Consider the following 24967-nt stretch of genomic DNA (forward strand, 5'->3'; position numbering starts at 1 on the left):
GAGAGTGCTACAAAAATCGTTCCAAGCATAAAAAGAGAGGAGGAGAAGTGGCTTTGAGATATTTATGATCTGACTGTGTACTTGTCTTGTTATAAATACGAATTCCCTACCCACGAAGATGCATCTAGAGAATAGCTCTAAAATGCAGACACATGGTTTGGCTTTAAGATAAAGCTCTGTGGTTCAGGAAACCTCTACCCTCAGTGTCACCTCAAGGCTTAAAAATAGCTTTCTCATGACATTGCTCCTCTGCCTCTGAGCCTGTCCCTCCACCCGCCTTCCCCTCATTCATTGTGCCACCAGGAGACAGGACTTGTAACAGAGTCTACCAGGCGATTCTGGGATTTTATCTGGCCGGTCATCTCGCTGGCCGTTGGTGTCACACTCCCTGTCATCCTTTTCCTGTAACTCAAGTGCATGATGGCGGCAGGGAGAGGGGGTGATGCAAGTGTTTCTGACCTTAGACCCATATTGTATTCACCCAAAGCAATCACAAAACTTTCTAGAGAATTTTAAAAAATTGTTAAGAAAAGCTGGGACACTCTCCCTGAATGGTACACGAATCCTAGCACCATTCATATTCAATACCAATGCTGATGGCTTCACTTGATTGTGACAACAGTCACTGGAATGAGATTGCTTCCGTGTGGATCACTCAGGGGGCCGGTATTTCCAACAAATTCTGAGGCTAAATCATGTGGCCAACAAGTTGGTTAGAATGTTCGGATGCAGGCATTCATTATTACTTTGGAATTACGGGAAGGCAAGTCCATCAGTGACCCAAGCTCACCAGAGGTGGAGGGTTACATAGATGGCTGCTTGGTCCCACCGCGCAGGATGCACCAGAACGATTCCCGGATCTCAACACCCAGCCAGAACTAGCGTTGGGGAGGGGTGGGGGCTGCTGAGGAGTGGAGGGCTTTGTGCCCTTGGCCTCACAGAAGAGCAGCACATAAAAAGGCTTTGAGTTATCTTCTCTATGCCACTTGCTGTCTGTTCTGTTTATATTTCCCTGCTTTCACTAGTGTGTTTTCAGTGAAGTCTTAACAACTCTCATGCCAACTTATTCATTTGAAAAAGAAGTAAGGGGGGCCAGCCTCATGGCAGAGTGGTTAAGTGAGGCGTGCTCCGCTTCGGCGGCCCCGGTTCATAGGCCTGGATCCTGGGCGTGGACGTACACCACTTGTCAGCTGTGCTGTGGTGGCAACCCACATATAAAGTGGAGGAAGATTGGCACAGATGTTAGCCCAGGGCTAATCTTCCTCAAGAGAAAAAAAAGGAAATTGGCAACAGATGTTAGCTCAGGGACAATCTTCCTCACCAAAATAAAAAGGAAAAATATCGCTTTGGTGTAATGTGTTTAAGGAGATCCCCCAGGTGTATTTCCAGGCCTGATCCACTTCCCCTCTGGGTGGTCAGTACTTTTAAGTGCCTCCAAGAATCAGGCTTGATTATTTGTTTCTTCAGTTTCTAAGGGTCCCTGGGATTCCAAGTCAATGCCACAGCTGAACCTTAGGCAGTGTATGTGTCAGCGATTTGAAGGAAGAATATCATTAGAAATTGGAACCCGAATTCACAGGAACGTGAGAGACAATTGCTTCCAGACAGGAAGCCGTCTTCTCGCACCTCCAGAAAGCTTAGCTCCAGAGCTTGCTTGAGAATCATGGTCTAGATGGGCTGTCAGCAAACTTCACTTTTAGCTAAGGTGTTTGTTTTTCTCTGTGTGTGCGTCTCTCTGTCTCTCGTGTGGAGGTGAATTGAGTGAGCGGGGGTGTGGGAGGCAGGCGAGCAGATAATTGCACCATAACTGTTGTCAGGAGGAGCCTATCCAAGGAATCATGGGCGACTTCTGTTTTTCCCCCCTTCACCCAGACCTCTTCATACTGTAACCTTTGAATAAACTGGTAATTTTTAAAAATAAATAACTGCACTTTCGTAAACCACCTGTCGTTGCAGCCATCCTGAGAGTCTTGTTACAAAGAGTTGCCCCCACAACACTCGGGCTCGCTTTTCTCTTCAGGAATAGGAACCAGTAGGGCTTGGGTACATCATCCAGTTCATTTGGGCCCAAAATAGATTTCCCGCTCCAACACCAGGCCTACCTAAGAGGAAGCCACAGTCTAGGCCAGGCTTGATGTCAAAGCAAAGGCCAGCCTAACCTCCCAGACAGGCTGGTGACACTGCAGGATGGGTTACTTTATGTGTAGAGCAGAATTGCTGCCAGTTATGAAACACAGGATGCTACGTTAGTTAATTAACAGCTATCTATAAGTGGCTATTCTATATGAAGTTCTAATCCAGAAGCTGGCAGGAAGGAGCAAAAGAGAACAGAAAAACAAAATGCTAAATGCAATGTGGTACCCTGGATCGGATCCTGGAACAGAAAAAGAATATGGAAAAACTGGTGAAAGCCGAATAAAGTCTGGAGTTGATGTGATAGCGATGCACCGACGTTAATTTCTGAGTTTCGAAGGATGCCTCATGGTTATGTAAGATGTTAACATGAGGGGAAGCTTAGTGAGGGGTCTATGGGAACTCTCTGTACTATCTTTGCAACTTTTCTGTATATTTAAAATTATTCCAAAATATAAAGTTTACTTAAAAATAAAATAAAAAAGAACATACCATCCAAGCTCACAGTAACCTTAGTTTGCTAAACTTGGTCCCTGTCTGATGTTGAAAGAGTCTCTGAAGTTCTAATTATATGGAGCTTTTTCAAGGATGCACATTCTTACTGAATGTTATATTTTGCATATTTCTTTTTAGAAGGCGTTCCTTGCGCATGTCTTGTTTAGTTGAATGGATGCAGAAAGGCTAGTGAATATGCGATTGGTTCTGACCTTCTCGTGTAGCCTGCATCAGAGATCAAGTACCTACTAAATGGCGAGTGAGAATCTCAGAACACCTTCCATCTGCCCCTTCAATTGGGACTTAAAGGCCTTCGGTGTGTGCAAAGTTTAATAGCAAAAGGATGATTCCATCCTACTGGGAAAAGATGGAATTACTGAGCAATCAGAGGTAAAATTACCGGATTATCAAAGAGATACAGAATGTTTCAGCTAGTCTCCTTGTTAAAAGAAAGTGCTCAGAACTTTTCCTAGGATAGTGCTTTATATCCAGAGAGATTAATTTATTAGTGAAACAATTCACAGTGCTAGTGTGCTAGCGGTTGAGGGAATAAGAGGGAAACGTGGAGCTGCAGGCGGTCTCCGTGCTGCACTAGAGAAAGTGTTAATGACGGAAGTCCGGTCCAGTCTAACCGGCTGGCACAGTAGATGAGCCTGGGTAGGTGTTGGTGTCTTGAGGGGACCCTACCTTTAGAAACCTCTGCAGAGCACAAAGCAGTAATGAAGATCTCCTGATAGAAGGCTGGACATTTTGACACCCCCCCACCCCCATCCAACTCCCCTTAAGGGAGAAAGAGTCCAAGGAAACTCCTGCAGGAGATTTCGGACGTTCCTTAGATAGGGAAGAATCATCCAGAACTCTTGGTCCCATCTGCAGAATTTCCAAGACAGCAGGTCTGTGGTGCGCCGCTGGAATTTGCATTTCTAGCACGTTCTCCGGTGATGCTGATCCTGCAGGTCCGAGTGCCACAATTTGAAAATCTAGACTTTGCTTTCTTAGCATTCATGATGAATCCAGTTGGGATTTTTTTTCCCCTTTAAAACCCTCCATTAATTTTTTATCTTTTCTTTAGTTCCGATCCTTTTATTTCTTTTCCCCAATGCTGTAGCAATAAAGACGGCAGAGGGAATTGGAGTAAACATGTCTGTTTCTCTTGTCCTCTCTATAGACACTTGAAGACTGGAAGTGGCATTGGGATGGTAAAAACATAAAACCAGCAGTCTCAGTAGACTTGGGGCGAACACACCCCACATCCCGCTGCCTGGCAGTTTCCCTTCTTGACTTCTAGGGTCAGGGTGTTCCTGGACGGCAGCTTGTTTTTGGTCTGCAGGGGAATGTAAACTGACCCACACAGGACCGTGTTGGACAGGGGACCCAGATTGCTGAGGTGGGTCACACTGGTGGCAGTGCTTATGACAGACGTCCCTGTAGACGTGCTCCATCTATGGCCGGGTTTCATCCCAAAGAGCTGAAAAGGAGCCTCATCCCAAAGTGCATAATCCCTCCCCTTCTGTCAACCTCCAAGATGGGCCGTCCCAGTGGCGCAGTGGTTAAGTGCGCACGTTCCGCTTTGTTGGCCCAGGGTTCGCTGGCTTAGATGCTGGGTGCAGACATGGCACCCCTTGTCAAGCCATCCTGTGGCAGACATCCCGCGTATAAAGTGGAGGAAGATGGGCACAGATGTTAGCTCAGGGCCAGTCTTCCTCAGCAAAAAGAGGAGGATTGGCGGCAGATGTTAGCTCAGGGCTAATCTTACTCAAAAAAAAAAATTTGGTTTCTTTTTTAAAATGAAAAAAGGAACATATAGTCCATACGGAATGTTTAGGCAATTTATAAAGACAAAGAAAAAAATTTTATATAAATACATATATAGTCTTTTTAATATTTAGAGGCATGTCTTTCTAGTTTTTGCTTTCCCTCTTGTCTTCCTTCCTCTTTCTTATGTATATATGAAGAAATAAAATACGTGCATACACAAGCAAATATTGGTTTTTGTACGTGGTGGTATGTGGACCGTGCTGGTTGTTGCCTGTAGATGGTGGTGCATCTCATTCGGCGTAAAAGACCCTGTCTTTGCTGTGACCTACCCGGTCCTGCATGCCTTGCACCCTGCCCCGTCACCGCCCTGGCCTCATCACCTCTCCCTTCCTTCTGCTCCAGGGACACCGGGCTCCTTGCTAATCGGGAACACACTGGTCGCCCGCTTGCTCGGGGCGTTTCTGATCATTCTCTCTACTTAGAATGTTCTTCCTCTGGAATTCTGCGCTTCTTTCAGGTTTTATTCAAAAGTCCCTGTTGGGCCACTTTAAAATTTCACACACTTCGTATTTCCCTTTCATTTTTTTCTCCTCCTTAACAATCAGGACTAACATAATATGTGTTTTACTTATCTTAATTATTATCTGCTTCTCCACTACAAGGGCTGTCACTTGGGTTGTTCCCTGCACTGTCCCCAGTGCACAGCTGACACTCCATAAACACCTGTTTAAAATGCCGGAGGACGAGCTCAGCACTGCATCAGCAATCAGAGTCCACGGCCATTAATGTCTCTGCCATGATTTTAATAGCTTTGTTTCCATTTACTGACTTAGTTTCCCATTACACCAATATATAAATATACCACAGTTTAGTAAACACTAGTTTAATAACTAACATACCACTGTTTGTTCAAATATTATCCTCTATTGTTTTTAGTATAGAAGTTTTAACTTATTTTGCTGTTGTAAGCAGCACCTTAGCAAATAACCTTATATGTATTTGCTCAAACCTCTGATAATTTTATTAGGATAAATTTTCAGAAATGAAATTTCTGGGTCAGAAAGAATATGTCTTTAAGGTTTTTGATACGCATTCTCGAGTCGCTCTCCAGAAAGGCTGTTTTCTCCTAGCACTGATTTACAATGTTCATTTCTCCTCACCTTTTCACCTTTGACAGTACTAGAGATATATTTTTTAAAATCCCAATTTTGTGAATAAAAATAGTAACATTCAAAAAATTTATGTTTTTGAGATTGCTGGTAAGATTGATCCTTTTTCATATTTTTATCGGACATGTATATTTCTTGATACATTTTTAGTTTGTGTTCTCTGCTTAATTCTGGGGAGTGATCAGCTTTCTTTTAGCGCTTTGCAAGTGCCCTTTATATAGATAAGCATTTTAAAAATACATATGGTTAATATTCTTTGCCGTTTTCTTTTAAATGTCTTCATAGTATTTCTTGATATGTAGGACATTTTAATGTTTCCGGAATGAGAGATGCATATCTTTTCTGTTTTAAACTGGTTTTTAAAAAATTTTATGCTTAAAAAGTTTAATTCATCCAAAGATTATATGAATATTTCTATATATTCGTATAGTTATTTAATGGCTTTATTATTTTCACCAAATTGTTGTTCAATCTTCCAATTCCATTTATTGAATAATGCCATTTTCCTCACTGACTTGAAATTTCCCTTTATTACATACTAATTTGAATATATTCTTTGGCTGTTTCTGCTCTTCCTTTGTTTTATTAATTTGCACCTTTCAGAAGCAGAAACCCACTTTAAAAATTGTTGGAGTTTTAGAATATGTTTTTCGTATTGGGCTAAATCACTCCTCATTTTTAATTTTCAAAATTATCTCAGCTATTTACTATCTGTTTTTTTCTTGCGGAAGAAATTCAGAATCAATTTTTTCCAGCCTCTGGTGGCTAAACTTGCACTGAATTTGTAAATAAATTTGAGAAGAAATGACTTTTCTTGGTGTCCAGTTGGCTAGTTCTTGATTCCCTTTCTTAGGGTGTTTATTAGCTGTGGCTGGATGTGCGTAATTCCTGGCCAGTTCCCAGTTTCTGCAAGTTCTTCCACTTTACAGTGAAGCTGTTCCTCTGGGTGGCATCTTTTCTTACCCCTGCTGCCCGGTTTCCGACATCAGGAGCAATGCCTCCCACTAAAGCTATGCTTCCTGGGCTGCCGCCCTGCTGCTCCCCTCCCTCTCTGGGCCCCTGTAGCCCATCATTTTTTGCTGCTGAGACAGGAAGCTTCTTCCACCAGTATGTAGTATATTAGTTGCATTTCCCTACCCAGCTGATAACTAGGAATGAATGTCACAGAATGCATGCAAAAAGATGACAAGCAGTGTTTTTATCAGTTCAAGAAGCCATATGATAAAGAATAGCTGTTCGGTTGTTATGTTGGTAAAAATCTGGTCTAGGGGTAGCATAGTGGGGTGTAGACGGTATCTTTTTATTTTTTGTTTCAGGAGTCTCTGTTTTATGAACTACAGCGCTGGGTAGGTTAACAATAAAAACAATAGCTTATTCTTAAATATGCAGCTCTTGCTCTAGGTGAGGCACCATTCTAAGTACTTTCCACATGTAAATTCATTTAATCCTCACTACTACCTTATGAAGGGAATCCTATTATTATTCTAGTTTTACGGCTTATCTCAATTGAACTCCTTATGCCTTACAGCAGGCAGAAATTCACTTTAAGTTCTAGCATCATGTGGTCTTTCAGATTAATTTTTAGTGTGAGTTCCATCCTTTTCAGTCTTCATTAATATTTTAGAGTTATACTGAGGGAGACACTTAGGGCTGCTAGCCAGGCGCATTTTAAACTGGAAATCATCTTTTTCTTTTTTTAAACATTTTATTAGAAAATAAAGCAGAGATACAAAATTCTACAAAAAGAAAAAAGGATATATCAATTAGTGAATTCTAAGGCACACACCCTTGAAACCACTGCCCAGGTCAAGAAACAGATCTTTGCCTGTCATGCCAGGAGCGCCTCCATTTGCCCCGTCTCTATCTTGGCTCTCTTTGTTCCGCCAAAAGTAACCACTGACTTTTTCAGAATCATTTTCTCAGGTTTTTGTATAGTTTTATTATAAAGTGTGCCTCACTAATTCCCATAGTTTAGCCTTGCCCAATTTTTAAAAGCTTGATGTGTTTTTTTCGTCTATTTGAGCCTGTAGGTTCATTCTCCAATCCTTTCTTTTCCTTCCTTGTAAGTTACCTGTAAAAGAACTTGAGGGCATTTGACCTACAGTTTTCTAAAGTGGAGGTTTTGCTGATTGTGTATTTCTGGTCCCATTCAACACTTTCCTCTGTCCTTCCTATTCTTGCAAATTGGCAGATGGATCCGGAAACTTGTAGAGTCTGGGACTGATGCATCTGGTGAGACTGTAAATGGTATTGAGTTCTTTCATCCAAAGGCACATTGTATCTGATTGTCTCTCTTTTGTGATGTTAGCAGCTGTTGATGCTCAATGCCTAGATCCGTTAGTTCATTGAAGGTTGCATAGAATATTGTTTTCTTCTATCATTTCTTTTTCATTGATTAATTGGAATACTTTTGAGTAAGCACTTTTCCTCATTTACCGGTTGGTACTTTGTGCTATGGTTCTTTCAGAAAAGGAAGAAAAATTGCTTCATTCTGTCCTTTTATTTACCAATTTTCCAATTAAGGAGTTGGTTCCCTATCATTCTGCAAAAATGACCAAATAGGCTTTTAAGAAATACTGTTATGAAAGCATAGATTTAACGTATCTGATGGGTTTTGGTCAATTGCAATGACTACCCCTTTTGAAGTTCAAATTGTCCCATCTTTGCCAGTGGAGCCTCTTCCAGTTTGCCCCTGAGTCCTCTGTCATGACTACGGTCGTCTTTGACAGCTTACTTGTTATCTAGTATGGCAAGATATTCCAGGCTCATCTTGGGTACTTCCTGGAATCAGCCTCTTTTCCCCAAAAGACGGAATTTCTTTTAGTGGGAATGGTGTTTAGAGATTGTCAGGGTGTCTGAGTGCTAGGGGTGTTGCATCGTGTTTGTAATTGTTTTTAGGTCTCTTCAGTGGATAGAACTAAGAAATATTTGTGTTTATACACTATTTTACGAGTAAATACTGATTCTTCCAATTCAGTCATGATAACAGGGTTTTGTATTTACTGTCTTATATTCTTCTGTTTACTCTATTTCCACATTAAGCATCTTGATTCTCGAAGACAAGGGAAATGACAAAATTAGCATATTTCATAAGTACTCATTTACTCTATCCAATGCTACACACATAACATCCTGTGAATAACAATATTAATACTACACTGCTAATATATTAACTGATAAATGAAATCTTTTTACAACACGTTCTCCTTGTTTTTAAATAGTTGTACTATATCTGCATTATCTGAGCATATAGCCATGCCATACTATACTTTCTCCCCAGTAACCTCCATTTATATTAATTCTATAAGAACTATATATATCATGCTGCTACTAATTCTTATGTTGGCGTCTCTCTAGTCATTTTGGTTATCTGAATCTCATATTCCTGTAGATGTAACAGGAAAGGCTCATGAGAACAAAGTTACCTGAGTTCTTGCCTGTTATCACTTTGGGCTCTTTATAGTTAAATGTCACTTTTACTGGATATAAAAAGTAAGGTCACATTTCTTCTTTTGAGAATGTAAAATAAGTTACTCTATTTGTTTTTGGAATAAAACATTGCAGTTGGAAAGTCTGATTATGATCTAATTTTGTTTCCCTTATAAATGAGTCATTTTCTTAGAAGCTCAAATAATTTTTTAAAAAGTTGCTCTAGCGCCGGACAGCTGGCGTGGTGGTTAAGTTCATGCTCTCTGCTTTGGCAGTCTGTGGTTCATGGGTTTGGATTCCAGTCGTGGACCGACACACTGCTCATCAAGCCGTGCTGTGGCGGCATCCCACATACAAAATAGAGGAAGACTGGCAGAGACGTTAGCTCAGGGACGAGCCTCCTCAAGCAAAAAGAGGATGATTGGCAACAGGTGTTAACTCAGGGCACTCTTCCTTAACAAAAAAAGTTATTCTAAAGTTCAGTAATTTTCCTGGAATATGTTTTGGTATTGGTTGTTCTGAATCAACATTCAGAGTATGCTCTTTCAATATATATTTTCTCTAATTTTAATTTTAGTAAATACTAGTGCATTTCCTTTGTTCTATTTCTTTGGCTTTCTTTTTCGAGGTCTCTTACTGTTCGTATATGAGATCATCTTTGTCTTCAGTTTGTCACTTACTGTTGGATCTCTGTGTTTCTTTACTTCTTTAAAAATTTTAAATGTTTTCCTTCATTTTACCTTCTATTTCTCTTAATTATTTGTTGTGTTTCTTCCAGTTTAGTCTTTGTTTGTGACGTAATTTATTCTTTTATTTGCAATTATTTTTGTAGTTCTCATACCTAGTTTGCGAATTTTCTTATTCTGATGTTGTTCTTTCGTGTCTTGTATAATTTTCTTAAAGTTTCTGAGTCTTCTTTGAAATAGATGGTTACTGTTTCAATCTGTTTTTAAAGCACTTGTTTCTGATATGTTTTTCTATAAGCATATTATTTGCTTCTTTTTAAAAAAATAACTTTCTATAGGATTTGATTTCGGTATTTTCTCTTGTTCGTTATCATTTATTTGTCGCTTGAACTTTTAGAAGGAGGCATGATCCAAGGTTGCTTTTCTAACTTAGAATAGCTCCTTTTAAAAAAAATTTTGGCATGTGTGTGCAAGTGTAGTGTTTACAGATCCAGAGGCTGGTTTTCTGAAGTTTACTGGCTCTCTCCCTCCCCCATGCCTGTCTGAACCTTCCCTTGTCTTTGTCTCCATTGACCTCATTCTGCTTAGTTTCGATTCTGCTCTTAGCAGTTTCTCTTCAGTGCGAAGCTCTGTCCTGGAAGGAAGTTCTGGTGGGTCATATTGAAGGTTCATAGGGGCCGGACTGCACTTGCCCTTTCGTCCCTACCTCGACCTCTTGTGCCCTTCTGCTGTTGGGATGGAACAAACCCTCCTCAGTTCAGCAGCCGTTCTTACACGGATCTGCTGTGCTTTCTCATGATCCTTGCTGGGTTTTGGGGGTTCTGCTGCTCTGAGGTCCCACAGATGCCTCATTGCCTCACTCTACTTCCCTGCACAGAGGCTGAAACCACACAGGTCTTAGAGCTCATTCACTTGTACTTGGAGCTCCAGGGAAGTACCGTGGCCCCTAGTTTTGTTATAAATTTTGTCTATGGGTTTCTGTTTGGCTGTCTAGTTCTGTTTTTATTTGAAGATTTAGAGAAATTAAAAACTATATCACCACTGCCAACATCTTCTCAGAATGCTCATTTTATTTGTATGTATGTATTTTTTCATCAATCAGGAGATAATTATTGAATGACCTAAGGCATATTCTTATTGACATTGAGGATATAGTTGTGACAAAACAGAGTTCTTGCCCTCAAGAAGCCCACATTATAATGGTAGAAGACAGGCATGAAACACGTGCGCCAGTACATGAGGGGGAAAATGTCAGGAATAAGTAAGTTCTGTGAGAAAGATGAAATAAAGTAATATGCATCCATTCTTTAGTCCATTTAAGTACATAATACAGTAATAATATATTATAATTAAAAACAATATATTACAACTAAAAATAATATATTACTCTATATTATATGATTACATATGATTATATATCATATATATTTATAATATTATATATTCAATTATATATATAAAATATATATAATTTGAATAATACTTTCCAAATTACAAAGCATGTTTCTACATATTGCGTTCTTTTATCCTGACTTTTAATCTCATGAACAAACAGACAGGGCAGATTTATTTTGCCTGTAACAGGGGAGAAATTTCAGGCTGAATAATTATAAGTGACATCTAGTACATTTAAAGCCAGAGCTTAAACTGGCATCATCTTTTGAATCCAAATCTGCTCCTCTTTAATTTAATATTCTGTGTTTTTTCATATCACATCACACAAAACACTGTGTTGGGGTTTGAAGATGGTGCATTTTTAGCCCAAGAAATTAACATTCTGTCAGAGATAGTAAGATATAGGCTAAATGGCATTAAGTGTGTGGGAAGAGGCGTAAATGAAGTTCTGTGGGCATGACAGAAGGATGCGATCTCTCTGTGGTGGGGAATATTGGGGGAACCTTGATGAGGGAGGCGGCAATTGAGTGATGCTTGCAAGTAGAGAGACTGAGGAAACACCAGTTGGAAAGAGCCATGTGGACAAAAACGTGTAGGGATGTACTCAGTGTAGTTGGAGGATAGGGAGAGTTCATTCATCCGTTCACTTTTTTCTTCATATACTCATTCAACAAACTTCTAAGCTACTATGTGTCAGGCCCTGTGCCAGGGCTGAGGTACCAAGATAGTTAGGAAAAGAGCCCAGTCTAGTGGGAGAGACTACTCCTCTCCAACCCGATACAAAAATGAGACCTAAAAGATAGAATCTTCATTCACTTGCAGCATCCAACAGGGCCAAGCAGCCGGGAGATGGGGAGCAGAGAAATTTAGAGCAGGGATTCCAGCCACTCTCCTGACAGGCTCCCTGGTGTTCCTGACCTTGAAGAAATGCATATTATGCATGAAAAGCTGATAGGGGAAAGACTAGAAAAGTATGTTGAGAGATAGGTTGTAGCAGACTTTAAGTGTCAGGATAAAGTATTTATTTTTAGGTGGTAAAAAACCCTAGAGAGTTTTTGAAGAGGAGACTAACCTAAGATGCCAGTGCAGTGTAACAGAAATAGCACCAGCTTGAATTTAGCTAGGCAAGGACCAAGCCAGCTCTACCATGTTCTGAAAAGTATGACGCACGGCAGAATTATTTAAACACTCAGCTTTATTTCCCTGATCTGTAAAACGGGCGTTCATTCACTTATTTATACACTGTCTCTTCCTTTATTTATTCATTCACTTTTTAATCCAACTAATATTTAACAATTACTCGCTATGTTCTAGAGCTGCACTGTCCAACCCAGTGCCTGCCAGCCTGTGGGGCCACTGAACACTTGAAACATGGGTAATCTGACTTGAGATGTGCTGTAAGTGTGAAATATACACCTGGCTTCAAGGTCTTAGTATGAGAAAAAGAATATGAAATGTCTCATTAATAATTTTTTTTTTAAACATTTTATTTATTTATTTTTTTCCCTTTTTCTCCCCAAAGCCCCCTGGTACATAGTTGTATATTCTTCGTTGTGGGTCCTTCTAGTTGTGGTATGTGGGACGCTGCCTCAGCGTGGTTTGATGAGCAGTGCCATGTCCGCGCCCAGGATTCGAACCAACGAAACACTGGGCCGCCTGCAGCGGAGCGCGCGAACTTAACCACTCGGCCACGGGGCCAGCCCCTCATTAATAATTTTTATGTTGAATACATGTTGAAAGGAAAACGCTCTGGATATAATGGGCTAAATAAAATGTATTTTTTAAAATTAATTTCACAAGTTCCTTTTGTTTTTTTTTTATATGACTATTAGAAAATTTAAATGTGGCCATATTTGTGGCTTAAGCTGTATACTATAGGACAGTGCGCTTCCAGACATTGGGCATGCAGTACTGAATAATTTAGTGGTGGGAGACAGATAATAAGTAAATTTAAATATCTAAACCACGTAATTCTAGAATGTGAAATAAGTGAAGATATGGAGACTGTCAAAGAGGAGCATGCACTGGAGTGGGGACTCAGGTTCGAATCGGGGTAATGGGGTAAAAGAACATAAAAGTGGGTTGAGAGAGAGAGAAGTTGACAGTTTGGGGCTATAATTTGGAGGACTGGGTGGCAGGATTTGGGGATGTATTGGATGTGGGAGATGGGGGAAAAGGAAAGAGGAATAAGTCCTAAGCCTTCCTTAGGGCTGTTAGGAAAGCTAAGTGCGATCAAGTGTAAAAGGCACCTGACAATGTTCGGCGCGCAGGACTCTCAGACAGTGGCAGCTGTGCTCGCACTGTGGTGTCTGGGGTGTGGATGGTGATGCTGAATAGCGCTGCTCTGAACATCTCTCGGGCACGGGTACCATTCCAATTTTAGGGTTGCCTCCATCTCCATCCAATCTTAAAGTGATGTCTCCAACAAGAAACCACCTTTCGTTTGGGAGTTTTTGAGATTTTCAGAGCTTTTAGACATTTGTCTTCCTCTCTTCCTATCTGCCTCTCACACCGCCTTTGTTCTCTATGAAATATCTCTTTATTTGCGACATTTTTGTTAGCCACTTCTCGTTGTTAGTGAGGCTTGTCTAGCGTCTGTATTTGTCCTCTCTCAGGAGCTCTGGCTACTTTCTTCCTTTTGGGGTCTTGTGGGGACCGTTACTGTCTATTTAAATGTTTCTTCAGTGCCTGAAAGCAAACCGTTGCCTTCCAAATACCAAGGACACATAGAGAATTCCACATTCCTCTTAAGTAGAAACCTTCCTTTTCTCTTTCCCTTATTGTCAAAATGACCATTCCCCCCAGAACCGTGGAAATGGAGGATTTTTATCCTCTGAGTGGATGGTTTCTATCCGGGTGACAGGGTATGTATTTCTCTAGACAACAGTGGAAAGTAATGCTCGTGCTGGTTTTAAACGTAGCCTCTGCAGATGTAAACACTGCAGCTTCTCCAGGGGCCATCTAGACACCACCCGCCTTCCCAGACAGCAGACACATCTGTCTCATGTGGGCAAACTCACACTACAACATGTCATTAGCACTATATCTGTTTCAGTCCTGGGTATGACATTTATGCCAGTTGACTTTTTCCTGAGACAAAGCAATAATGTTGGTAAGAGAGCAAGGGAGATATTATTTTATGTGGAAAACAGACTTACATGACCGAGTTAGAACTGGCTAATGGATGGCCACTTCAAGTCATTCACTTAGCAACCATTTATTTCACGTTTACTGAGTCTCTTCTATGTATCCAGACCTATGGCAGGCGCTGGAGATAGAAGGAAGGATAATTCCTAAAGTTCTTGTCTTCAAGATGTTTTTGAAGAAGCAGTCCTAAAAAAATATTAATAAAACAATTTAAGGGGAACACCTAATCAAAACTTCTGGTGTCGATGTTATGGACTGGGAGAGGTCAGCAACAAAGATGTGGATGAAGTTCACAGGAGTCTTGAAAGGACTCCTGGATCATTTGGACCTTGACATCCGGATGTGATCTGAACAGGTTGGGAGGAGAGAGAACAGCATGACCTAAATGGAGTGGAACAGGATGCACCAGGGAGAACAGTGGGAGACAAGATTGCTCAGGACCCTGCAGGCAGGCAGGAAGTGTGATTTCTAGGTCTTTAGGTCCAGTAAAGTGGGAGAGAAAGAGAAGAGACATTCTTTCCTGCTTACTGCATCTTTTCAAAGTTAAATACCAGACCATAAGCAACATCATGCATAACACTGGAAATAGTTGTACTTACTGGACATTTCATCTTACTACAGGGTGTGTATTAAGAGTTACGGCTATTTCTATCTCTAGCAAGGGGTGGCATTTGGCTCTTGCCTTTGGGTGTAGCTTTGTAGCAGCTGCAGGTAGAGTTCCATTATAGCCACAAGATGTCTTTGGCCAAAAGGACATCAGTGATCAGAATTCCAAGAATGGCCAGCTGGTGCTCAGAGGAATTCCGTATACTTCAAGGGAGGCTTCATGACCAAAATAATTATTATTTTATCTTTCTTCAATGGGTTTGCCTCCAAGCATAAGATGCCCAGAAAAAGAAAAGTTATGCTTCAAATATCGGTATTTCTTTGCAATTTTGAAATCCTTTCAATGCATCTCTCAGGCTTTTTTTCTATAACAGCTTTATTGAGATATAATTCACATATCATACAATTCACCTATTTAAATCGTACAGTTCAACGGTTTTTTGTATATGCAAAAAATTGTGTAACTATCACCACAATAAACTGTAGAACATTATCATCACCAAATGAAACCCTGTACCCACTGACAGCTGCTCCGCATTCTGCCTCACCTCTCCCTCCTGGCTCTCCTCCTCCTACATAATCGCCAATCTACTTTCTGTCTTTATGGCTTTTCCTATTCTGAATTTAATATAAATGGAATCATACACTATCTGGTCTTTTGTGATTGGCTTCTTTCACTTAGCATAATGTTTTTGAGGTTCATCTGTGTTGCAGTACGTACCAGTACTGTATTCTTTTCATTGCTGATGATATGCCATGATGTGGATGTAGCACATTTTATTTACCTATTCTTCAGTTGATGGACATTTGGGTTGTTTTCACTTCTAGGCTATTATGAAGTATACTACTATGAATAGTTATGTATCGGTTTTTATGTGGACATATATTTTTATTTCTCTTGAATAAAATATACATTTGATTTTCATTTTTCATGGTAGTTATGTTCTGTAGAGGCACCAGCTCTGAATTAGCAAATATGAGCCATTCCCCCAGGGGATATACAGCATTAAGTTCCTACTGGCTGCTAGTCACAAGACTTTCATCAACTGATCAAGACATAAGCTTGTTTTATGTGTGTTTCTGTTCAAAGATGCCTTATTTAATATGTATTTCTTACAAATAATTGATTCTATGTAGCGTTTCCTTATAATACAATACTACATGAGAAGGGTTTAACATTTTTCTGACTCTGGGTAATAGAGTCAATTTCTTTGGCTTTTAGCCTCATAACAATGCTATCCATTATGCTTTTTCTATCAGTTGTTATCTCAGGCATCCACAATGTTTCCATCTTTTCCATAGCTTCATCACACACTGTAGATGTTACTTTAGCACTTTCTGGAGTGGTCTCGCATACACATCAGCGAATTCCCTCTTCCTTCTTCTGGCTGTAGGGTATTGTTGATTGACTGATTGGACTCACAGCGAACATCACTATTACTCATGCCTGAATGAAGCTGATTTAACACGTGTATGTTTTTCTCTAAAGTACATCACGATCTTTTTGTGCTTTGAAACACTAGACAGCACTTCAGCATTACCCTTGGGGGTCATTTTGAGCAGCAAAATCACCAACAAAAAGCACAAAAATGAAAAAAATGTGGCACGAAATAGACAGTGACAGGACCCCTTGTTTTACGGTATGAGAGGGGAAACAACACGGCAGAGTACCACCTTGCTCAGCCTCAGCTGGGAATGTGTGTGTCAGAGGACTCAAATTTTCTGCCATTCCACACAAGTCCATGAATGACCACAAAAATGCCACAGGTATTGATTTTTGGGTTACAAATAAATATTTGCCAGTAGATAAGTTTGCAAATACGTATGTGTGAATAATGCGGATTGACTGTACCTGGAAGTGGAATTGCTGGGTCAGATGTCTAAGCTTTTGAGAAGCTGCCCGATGGTTTCCCAATGTGGCTGTACCATTTTGTATTCTCACCAGCAGTATGTGGGGGTTCTTAACTCTCCGCATCCTTCCTAATTCTTTTCCTTACCCATGGTTTTCATTCTAGCCCTCTTAGTGGTTGTGAAGTGGTATCTCATTGTGGTTTGATTTGTATTTTCCTGATGGTTATTGATGTCAAGCATGTTTTTATGTTGTTGTTGGCCAATTGTATATCTTCTTTGTAGAAGTATCTATTAAGGCCCTTTGCACTTTTTAAAATTTGGGTAACTTTCAATAATAATAGTTGGAGACTTCAGTACCACACTCTCAATAATGAATAGAATGGCTAGGCAGAAGATTAATAAGGAAATCAAAGATAACGAGAAGACTTAAAAACAGCTAGGCCTAACAGACATCTCTAGAATTGTCTAGTTCTTCCTTCAGTTCTGTCAGTTTTAGCTTCATGAATTTCATAACTCTATAGTTATGTGTATATATGTTTATAATTGTTATGTCTTCCTGATGGCTTGGCACTTTAATCTTTATACAATGTTCCTCTTTTTCTCTAGAAATGACTTTTGTTTTAAAGGTTTATTTGTCTGATGTTAGTATAGCTGCTACAGCTTTCTTCTGGATGTCGTTTGTCTGATGTATCTTTTCATCCTTCTATTTTCACCCATTTGTATCATTGAATCTGCAGTGTGTCTCCTCTAGACAACATATGGATTTGTCATGCTTTCCTTTTTATCCAGTGTTACCATCTCTGTGTTTTGATTAGATTGTATAATACTTTCACATTTACTGTTATTATTGCTATAGTCGGATTTATGTCTACCATTTTACTTTTTATTTTTCTGTATGAATCATATCTTTTTTCTTCTCTTATTTCTCCTTACCACTTTCATTTGCATTAAGAGAATATTTTTTACTGCAACACTTTGACTCATTTATTGATTTTTCACTATATCATTTTGAATTACTTCTTTGGTAGGTGTTCTAGGGCTTACCATATAAATATCAACTTATCAGAATCTATTTAAGATTTATACTATCTTAATTTTAGCCAGATAGAGAAATGATACTCTTGCATACCTGTCTTCTCTCTTTCCTCTTTTTCTGCTATTATTGTTAGACACATTAGATCTATGTATGTTATAAACCCAACAATATGTTGTTATAATTGTTACTTTATATAATTTTATTTCTCTTAAAGAAGCTGAGAAAAGAAATGCAAGGAGGGTATCTTTTAATGCTTGTCATATTAGACTTCCTGTTTACCCCATCTGGTTCTCATCATTTGTTCCTGTGGATTTGAGAATTGTGGTATAGTGTTATTTTCTTACTCCAATACAGCTTTGCTCCCACCTACATCTCGTGTGCTGTTGTTGTCAGATGCATTATAGTTATACATGTTATTGGCCCAACTATAAAAAATAGATATCGTGTACAAATACTTTTTAAATTAGTTGGGAAGAAAGAAGAAATACACATCTATCTGTGTTTCATAATTACATAATTACCTTTACTGGCACTTTTTTTAAAATGAGGATTTGAATTATTGTCTGATGTCACTTGCTTTCAGCCTAAAGAACTTCCTTTAGTATTTCTTGTAAGGTAATCTGCTAGTAACAAATTCTCTCTGTTTTAAGAAAATCTCTAAATGTCTTTATTTCACCTTAATTTTTGAAAGATAGTTTTGCTGGGTGTAAGACTCTTGGTTGATAGATGTTTTTCTTTCAGCACTGTGAGAACGCCATCCCGCTGACTTCTGGCCTCCATCGTGTCTGATGAGAAGTCAGCTGTCAATCTTATTGTGGTTCCCTTGTATGTGATGAGTTGTTTTTCTCTGCTGCTTCAAAAATTTCCCTTTATTTTTGCCTTTCAGCATTTTCACTATGATGTATTTGGGTGTAGGTGATTTTGTGTCTTACTTGAATTTTGTTGACTTTTTTGAATGTATAGATGAATGTTTTCCTTCAGATTTTGGAAGTTTTCAGTCATTGTTTCTTTAAATATTTTTTCTGCTTCTTTCTTTCTCTTCCCTTTCTGGTACTACTATTTTATGTATATCTTCATATACTTAATAGTGTCCCACATTTCTCTGAGGATCTTTTGAATTTTGTTCATTCTTTTTTCTCTCTCTTCTTTGAATTGCATTATCTCTATTGAGCTATCTTCAAGTTCACTGATTCTTTCTTCTGCAAGTTCAAATCTACTGCCAAGCCCTTCTAGTGAATTTTTTATTTCAGTTATTTTACTTTTTAACTCCAGAATTTCCTTTTGATTCTTTTTTTATGACTTCAGTTTTTTATTGAATTCTCTATTTGATGCCACATTGTCATCATACATTCCATTACTTCTTTTAGCATGACTTCCTTTAATTCTTTGAACACTTTTGTAATTGTTTGAAACCTTCAAAGTTGCTTTGAAGTCTTTGCAAGTTAAATGCAATGGCAGAGCCCTCTTTTTTGTTGTTGTTGTTTTTTCCTGCATATTGGTTATACTTTTCTGGATTTCTTTTGCATGTTTTGTAATTTTGGTTGTTGTTTAAAACTGGATATTTTAGGTAATGTATTGTAGCAGTGCTGGGTACCGATTCCCCACCCTGCAGAGGTTGCTTTGTTTGCTTATTTATTTGTCCAGTGTCTCGGCTAGACTATTTTAATAATGTTTATTTCCTCCATGAAGTGCAGCCACTAAGGTCACTGCTCAGAGGCATGGCCTTAGGAATGTACACAATCACTTGGGATGATAGTGGTTTTTGCAGGAGTCCCTTTGTCTCTTTCTCTGATCTTCTCTGTTAAGCTCCTTGCCTTGGCTGGAATCATACTCAGCTTTTAGGCTCTACTAATTGCTGGATGATTGCTCTATTGCTTTTGCCAATGCCTTGGGGTATAAATGCTCCACAGTCTGATTCAATTAAATTTAGTTCTTTTTGTAGGGTTAGTTTTTGAGTCAAGTCTTTGAAGTTTGTTCTGACTCCAGAAAGGCTCCCCTTAGCTGTCTCTTTTCCTGGTTGCCTCTGGTAAACTAGCTGGCCTACGGTTTACCTTGTTGCTCTAATGGAGTTATCAGCTTTCTCTTAATTGCTTACCACCAAAATCTCCATCATTTTTGAGAGCACACTTATACTTAAATCTTCCCACACTCTATTTCAAATAAAGTCAGTTCCTTTGGGGAGAGTTTAGGAACTCTCTGTTCTTATGAACTCCCTCCTCTCTCTCTGTTCTAATGAAAAAATCTCTAAGCTACTGCTTCAGAGCAGAAACAGGGACAGTGGCCTGCTTCTTTCAGTGTGGTGGCCTGCTTTATTAGGAGGGCAGAAGCAGCAGCCCCTGGTCTTCTCAGCTTGTCTCTTCTGGCATGGAACCTCTGTACTACAAGTGAACTGGGGCAAGAGCAGTCAGGATCCCAGTACTCTTGGCCTGCTGTGGCTGGGATAGAGCTGCTGTCCTCTGAATGAGGATGGATGGAGGAAGAATGTATGTGGTCTTTTGGCTACATTGCCAGGAATTTAGCTTCTGCGTCTTGGAGCTGAAGGGGATGTGAGAAATGCTGGTGCCCTGCCCCTCCTTATATCTTTTAACTGGGAAGTGATGGGAGAGGGAGCTCTATTTTCTCGACCCCACCCAACCAGGGTGGAGCTTCCTTCATGCTGAGCTGGAAGGTTGGTAGGGAGGCAGAGAGTTGTGGCTGAAGTGCCATAGCCTCTCTGTGTTCTTTCTGAGATTTAGTATATTTTCTTGAATAAATATTTCTTAATTTCTGGTTTACTCTTAGCATAATTTCTAGAGACTTTAAAGAATTGTTTGTTTTTTAAAAAAATAATTTTCACCAGTTATGGTTGTTTTGCTGGGGAGCCATTTTATAGAACTCCTCATTCTGACATTATGGAAGTGAAAATCTCTCTTTTAGGCTCTTTACATTCACCTAAAGTAAAGAGAATGAAGGCAGTTTTTGGAATTAAGTAAAAAAAAAAAAAAACCTTTATAAAAGAAGAGAAAGGCCTTTGGGACTAGATTTCTGGCCAGAGTCATCTAGGCTTTTCTACATTTATTGAATTCTTCTGAAAACTTCTTAAGTTTGCAAAATTCTTTGACTAGACAGCCTTAGGATTCTCCATAAACTTTTTTTCTTTCCACAATGTGGCCACTGCACTGAAAAAGTCTAACTGAATTTTTACCTTAAGTTTGAAACCCTTATTTTAAGACAAGTTTACGTTGCCTCTTTATTTACTTGATAGCTTGGGCCCTTTCTCAAGTTTTTAAACTTTGAACATATTTATTGATGTCAGTTCATCAAACTTTAGGGAGTTTTTACCCTGGACCATTTATCAACATTACTCTGAGTGCAGAGGGAGACTCCAGGAAAGATGATATGATCTGTAGTTGCAAGGAGCCATTAATTTGGGATTTAGATAACCAAGAATACAAAATTAAATTCCAGTACTTGGTAGGCACTTGGTTAATACTGAGATTTTTTTCTGGGTACTTGCGTCTGCATCAGGGTCATTAGAGTAGTCAGAGTTGGTGGTACTCACAATTGCATCACGTGAGTTACATTGACCCCTTCTGTAAAATATCCCATAAAGCATGTCCTGCTTGCTTCAGAAGCTGCCTAATTTCTCAGGGCATGACAGTCCCTCTATCGTCAAGGACCTAAACTTTCTTGGTCCCTCTTCTACAGTTATGGCATGACTACATTCCGTATTATTTTCTTACATAACAATTGGTTCTCCTCCTCTATTATTCTTTAATTCTTCTATGTGATATGATGAGATTGTCCAGGAGAGCAGAAATCTAAGAATTTATATGAAAACTATCATGAAACTAACATAAATATTGGGAAAATGTTCCCCTACTTGACACTTCAAGTTAGTTAATAAATTATTGAAACTCTGGTTCTTTTTCTGGCCATCTTCCTGTCAGTCTGAAAGATATTAGCTTACAGCTGACCTCTTTGCCTTACCTATCTCCTCTTTTGACTTTGATGTCATGCAAATTTTTAACTCTATAAACTAATCCTGAACTCCACTCATTCAGTGAACATTTGCAGGTCCCCCTGTGTGGCAAGTTTGTGTTGGGCTTCAATATCAATGAGATGATTTCCTTGACCTTAAAGGAGCTTTGTAGGCTCATGAGGGGATCAAATATGAAAGCAAATAAATGGAATAATTCAATGTGCTATTACACGAGAAGTACGTACAGGACACGTAGAGGACCCTAAAGCTAGTGCTCACGTCTGCAGTACAGTAAAGGGAGGAAGGCATAAGAGGCTTCACCTCAAGGAAGTGAATATAAACTGAGCCATAAAGACAGATTCTGCAAAGACAGGACTAGACAAGAAGTGATGAGCAAGGGCATTCCAGACATGAGAAACTTGAAAGGCTTGAAGATGAAAACCCACACAAGTAGGCTTAATTTACATGAATGATCTTTTCCCCTACAATTGGGAGAGTGTGAGTCCAATAGGAGAATCTATTTCCTTGATTATAATACTTTCCTTATATTTTCCATCTGCCTTCTCCAATTCTCCTGGTCCTTCCCTTCTTGATAATGGGCAGCAGAGTCATATTCATCTAACGTAGCATCTCACATATTTAGTAGGTCCTTAAAAATGTTTGGAATGAAGTAATACCACAAATCCATTGATCATTATCCAGTTTCAGGGCAGTTGTTTGCCCTGGACACTAGTTCTGAGTACACTTCGTATAATAATACCACCCCTGTGTCTGGGCTGATGGTCTTTCTGTAGAAATGTCTACACGTTAGAGCTCCAGAGAAAGAGGGACCAGGCTTGGCCAGTGCTTTTGCTGAAAGTGGCCAAAGGGATGCACAGATTCTAAATAGATGTGAATTGTGGGTTAAGTTTTTGCTTATGATCTTGTGCCTAATTTTAAGAAAAATTATGTGCTTTGACCTATATCATGCATAAGTAGGTGAAAAATGGGTAATTCAAGCATCCACTTTCACCTTGACAACCTTCCTTTCTTTTTTTTTTTTTTGATGTAGGACCGGTCTCCTCTAATAGACAGTGGGAAAGTGCCAGCCTAGGTCTTTCAGATCTCCTGAGCTATCTACTCCTTGTTGCTGGGCTCCAACCCTTCAGTGACTCCCTGATTTGTCATTTCCTGGTTTTCCAGTGTTCTGTCCCCTCCAGGGGTTCTGTGGCATCTCCTAGGGTTGGTTGGCGAGGTGAGGGAGGGGAGCCAGCCCTCCCTTTACTGCCTGGCCCAGTTAGTCTCCACAGTGTACCGCACAAAGGTGTAAAAGTATTTATGATTTTTTTCTTTTTTTGCTGAGGAAAAAAAGCACCTCGACTTTTAACCTTCAGCAAGGTAGACTCTTGGACACAGCCTCAGTGCCTGCCCAGGTGTCCTGCGCTAAGTTTTGTCCGTCTCCAGGAGAGGATCCTTGAGGGAGCCCCTCCTCTCTCCGTAGGATCCATTTCCTCTCATTGACTCCCTCCCCAAACGCGTTGCAGTACATTTCCCCAAATCTCACACAGTAACTGTGACAAAAGGGTGGGGCCACACTGAGATTTAATATTCTAAGGTCAAGAGAATAAATGACAGTGGGTGGGGCATTGTAACTCCAAATCACACAGAGTCCCTTTTGAAGTCTCTCCCTTATCCCCACTCCTGAACTGCAGGCCAGCTTCCTGGAATATACACACACACACACACGCGCACACGCACATGCACACACACAGCACTCCTCCCAAGGACGAGGGCTAATTATCAGAGAAATGACAGACTAATGCCTTAAGGAGGAAGGCGTTAGTTTTCTAACTGCCACATAATTTGCAAGATAACACTCTCTCCAGCAGTCTGGACATTTTATCATTATGCAGAAAAATATATAATTCCCTTTTTTCCATGCCATCCACACCCTCCTCCTCATGCCATTTCAAATTGCACTTTTTGGACCTGCTGGGAATAAGAGAAGGGGCTATTTTGGGGCCAAATACCCATCCAAGGCTGCTCTTTAACAAAGAGATGCTTTGCTGTTGCTGCTCCATTAAGGAACAGATTAAGTCCTTATCTAGGAGTCCACTGTACCCTCAATTTCTAACTGGGCAGGAGGGGAGCCAATGGACTAATCTTCCTCATGCATGATATAGGCAACCGATGATCTGTGTGCACAATAGCCAGGTCACGTGGTCTGACAAGGGATTTATTTTTTCTGAATCATGATTCATTTTCATTAAGTCTTACAAAAGAATAAAAATCAAGCTGGATTGAAGTCTTTTGTGCGGCATTTAACTAATCACCTTTCCTGAAGAAAAGGAAAATTACTCAAGCTCTCCTCGAAAATTTACCCAGCATGGTCATCGTAGCTTTTTGATATATAGCGAGTTAATTATGGAAAATGTTCACTTCCTTCAAGAAATCTTAAAAAAAATCTGGAGCATGTGGCCATGTATCCTGGTGAGGCTAAAATTGGTCAGTGGCAGAGCTGAATGCCAAGTGACAATTTCTGCTAAATAATTCAGGCCATCTGAACTCGGATGTTTTACTTACTTTAACGAGTATAACGGGTGCGGTTAGAGAGTGTTTTCTTCACGGTGCCAAGCACAGTGTGCTCTTGCCTAATCGTGGGCTCTGTTTTTCTTCAGGTAACTCCTCTCTGCACGTTTGTCCTGTGGTCCCAGGGCCTGGCAGTAGTAGCCACTAATTAATGTAGGTTGAAGTCAGTCACTGAGTAAGTTTTGATGATGTGATAATCCCAATTCAGGGAAAAAGAGATTGCAGAACAAAAACTAGACATTTCAGTAAGAAAGTGGTAGACCTCATTTGTAACAGAATGGCATGGGGAAAAGGGAATCTCGGGACCTGGAGTTCTCTCTCATGTCATTTTTTCCTCTCGCCCTCGCAGGGAAGCGATGCTGATATGGTGGATAAGAACAAGTGTTGCACACTCTGCAACATGTCTTTTACCTCAGCGGTGGTGGCTGACTCACATTATCAAGGCAAAATCCATGCCAAAAGGTTAAAACTGTTGCTAGGAGAGAAAACGCCACTGAAGACCACAGGTATGTGTGCGAACAAGAATCGTGGGGAAACATCAGCACTGTGCCTGTCCTCTTAATCATGCTCCCTCTGCCAAGGTGGCTGCCAGGATCGGAGTTGAATGGTAGATGCATGTCCTTCAAACCTAAAGGGATGGGCAGGGAGCTTAGCAGACCCTGCTGTCATAAGACCATTAAATCCAGTGGCAGGTGCTCGTTCTCCCAACCTGGCTCCTTCAGATTGGTAATTC

General features: G+C 40.0%; 1 protein-coding gene across 4 annotated transcripts in view; it reads left to right on the top strand.

Annotated features, from left to right (window-relative positions):
• ZMAT4 (zinc finger matrin-type 4) overlaps positions 1–24967 on the top strand; it is a 321316-nt gene that overhangs the window by 149538 nt on the left and 146811 nt on the right. For all 4 annotated transcript variants that reach the window (XM_070598793.1, XM_070598796.1, XM_070598795.1 and 1 more), the window contains exon 4: positions 24584–24740. In XM_070598793.1, the coding sequence (XP_070454894.1) occupies positions 24584–24740 (157 nt within the window). The remainder of the gene's footprint in view (positions 1–24583; positions 24741–24967) is intronic.

This window comes from Equus przewalskii, chromosome 28, assembly GCF_037783145.1.
Source record: "Equus przewalskii isolate Varuska chromosome 28, EquPr2, whole genome shotgun sequence".
NCBI classification, from domain to species: domain Eukaryota; kingdom Metazoa; phylum Chordata; class Mammalia; order Perissodactyla; family Equidae; genus Equus; species Equus przewalskii.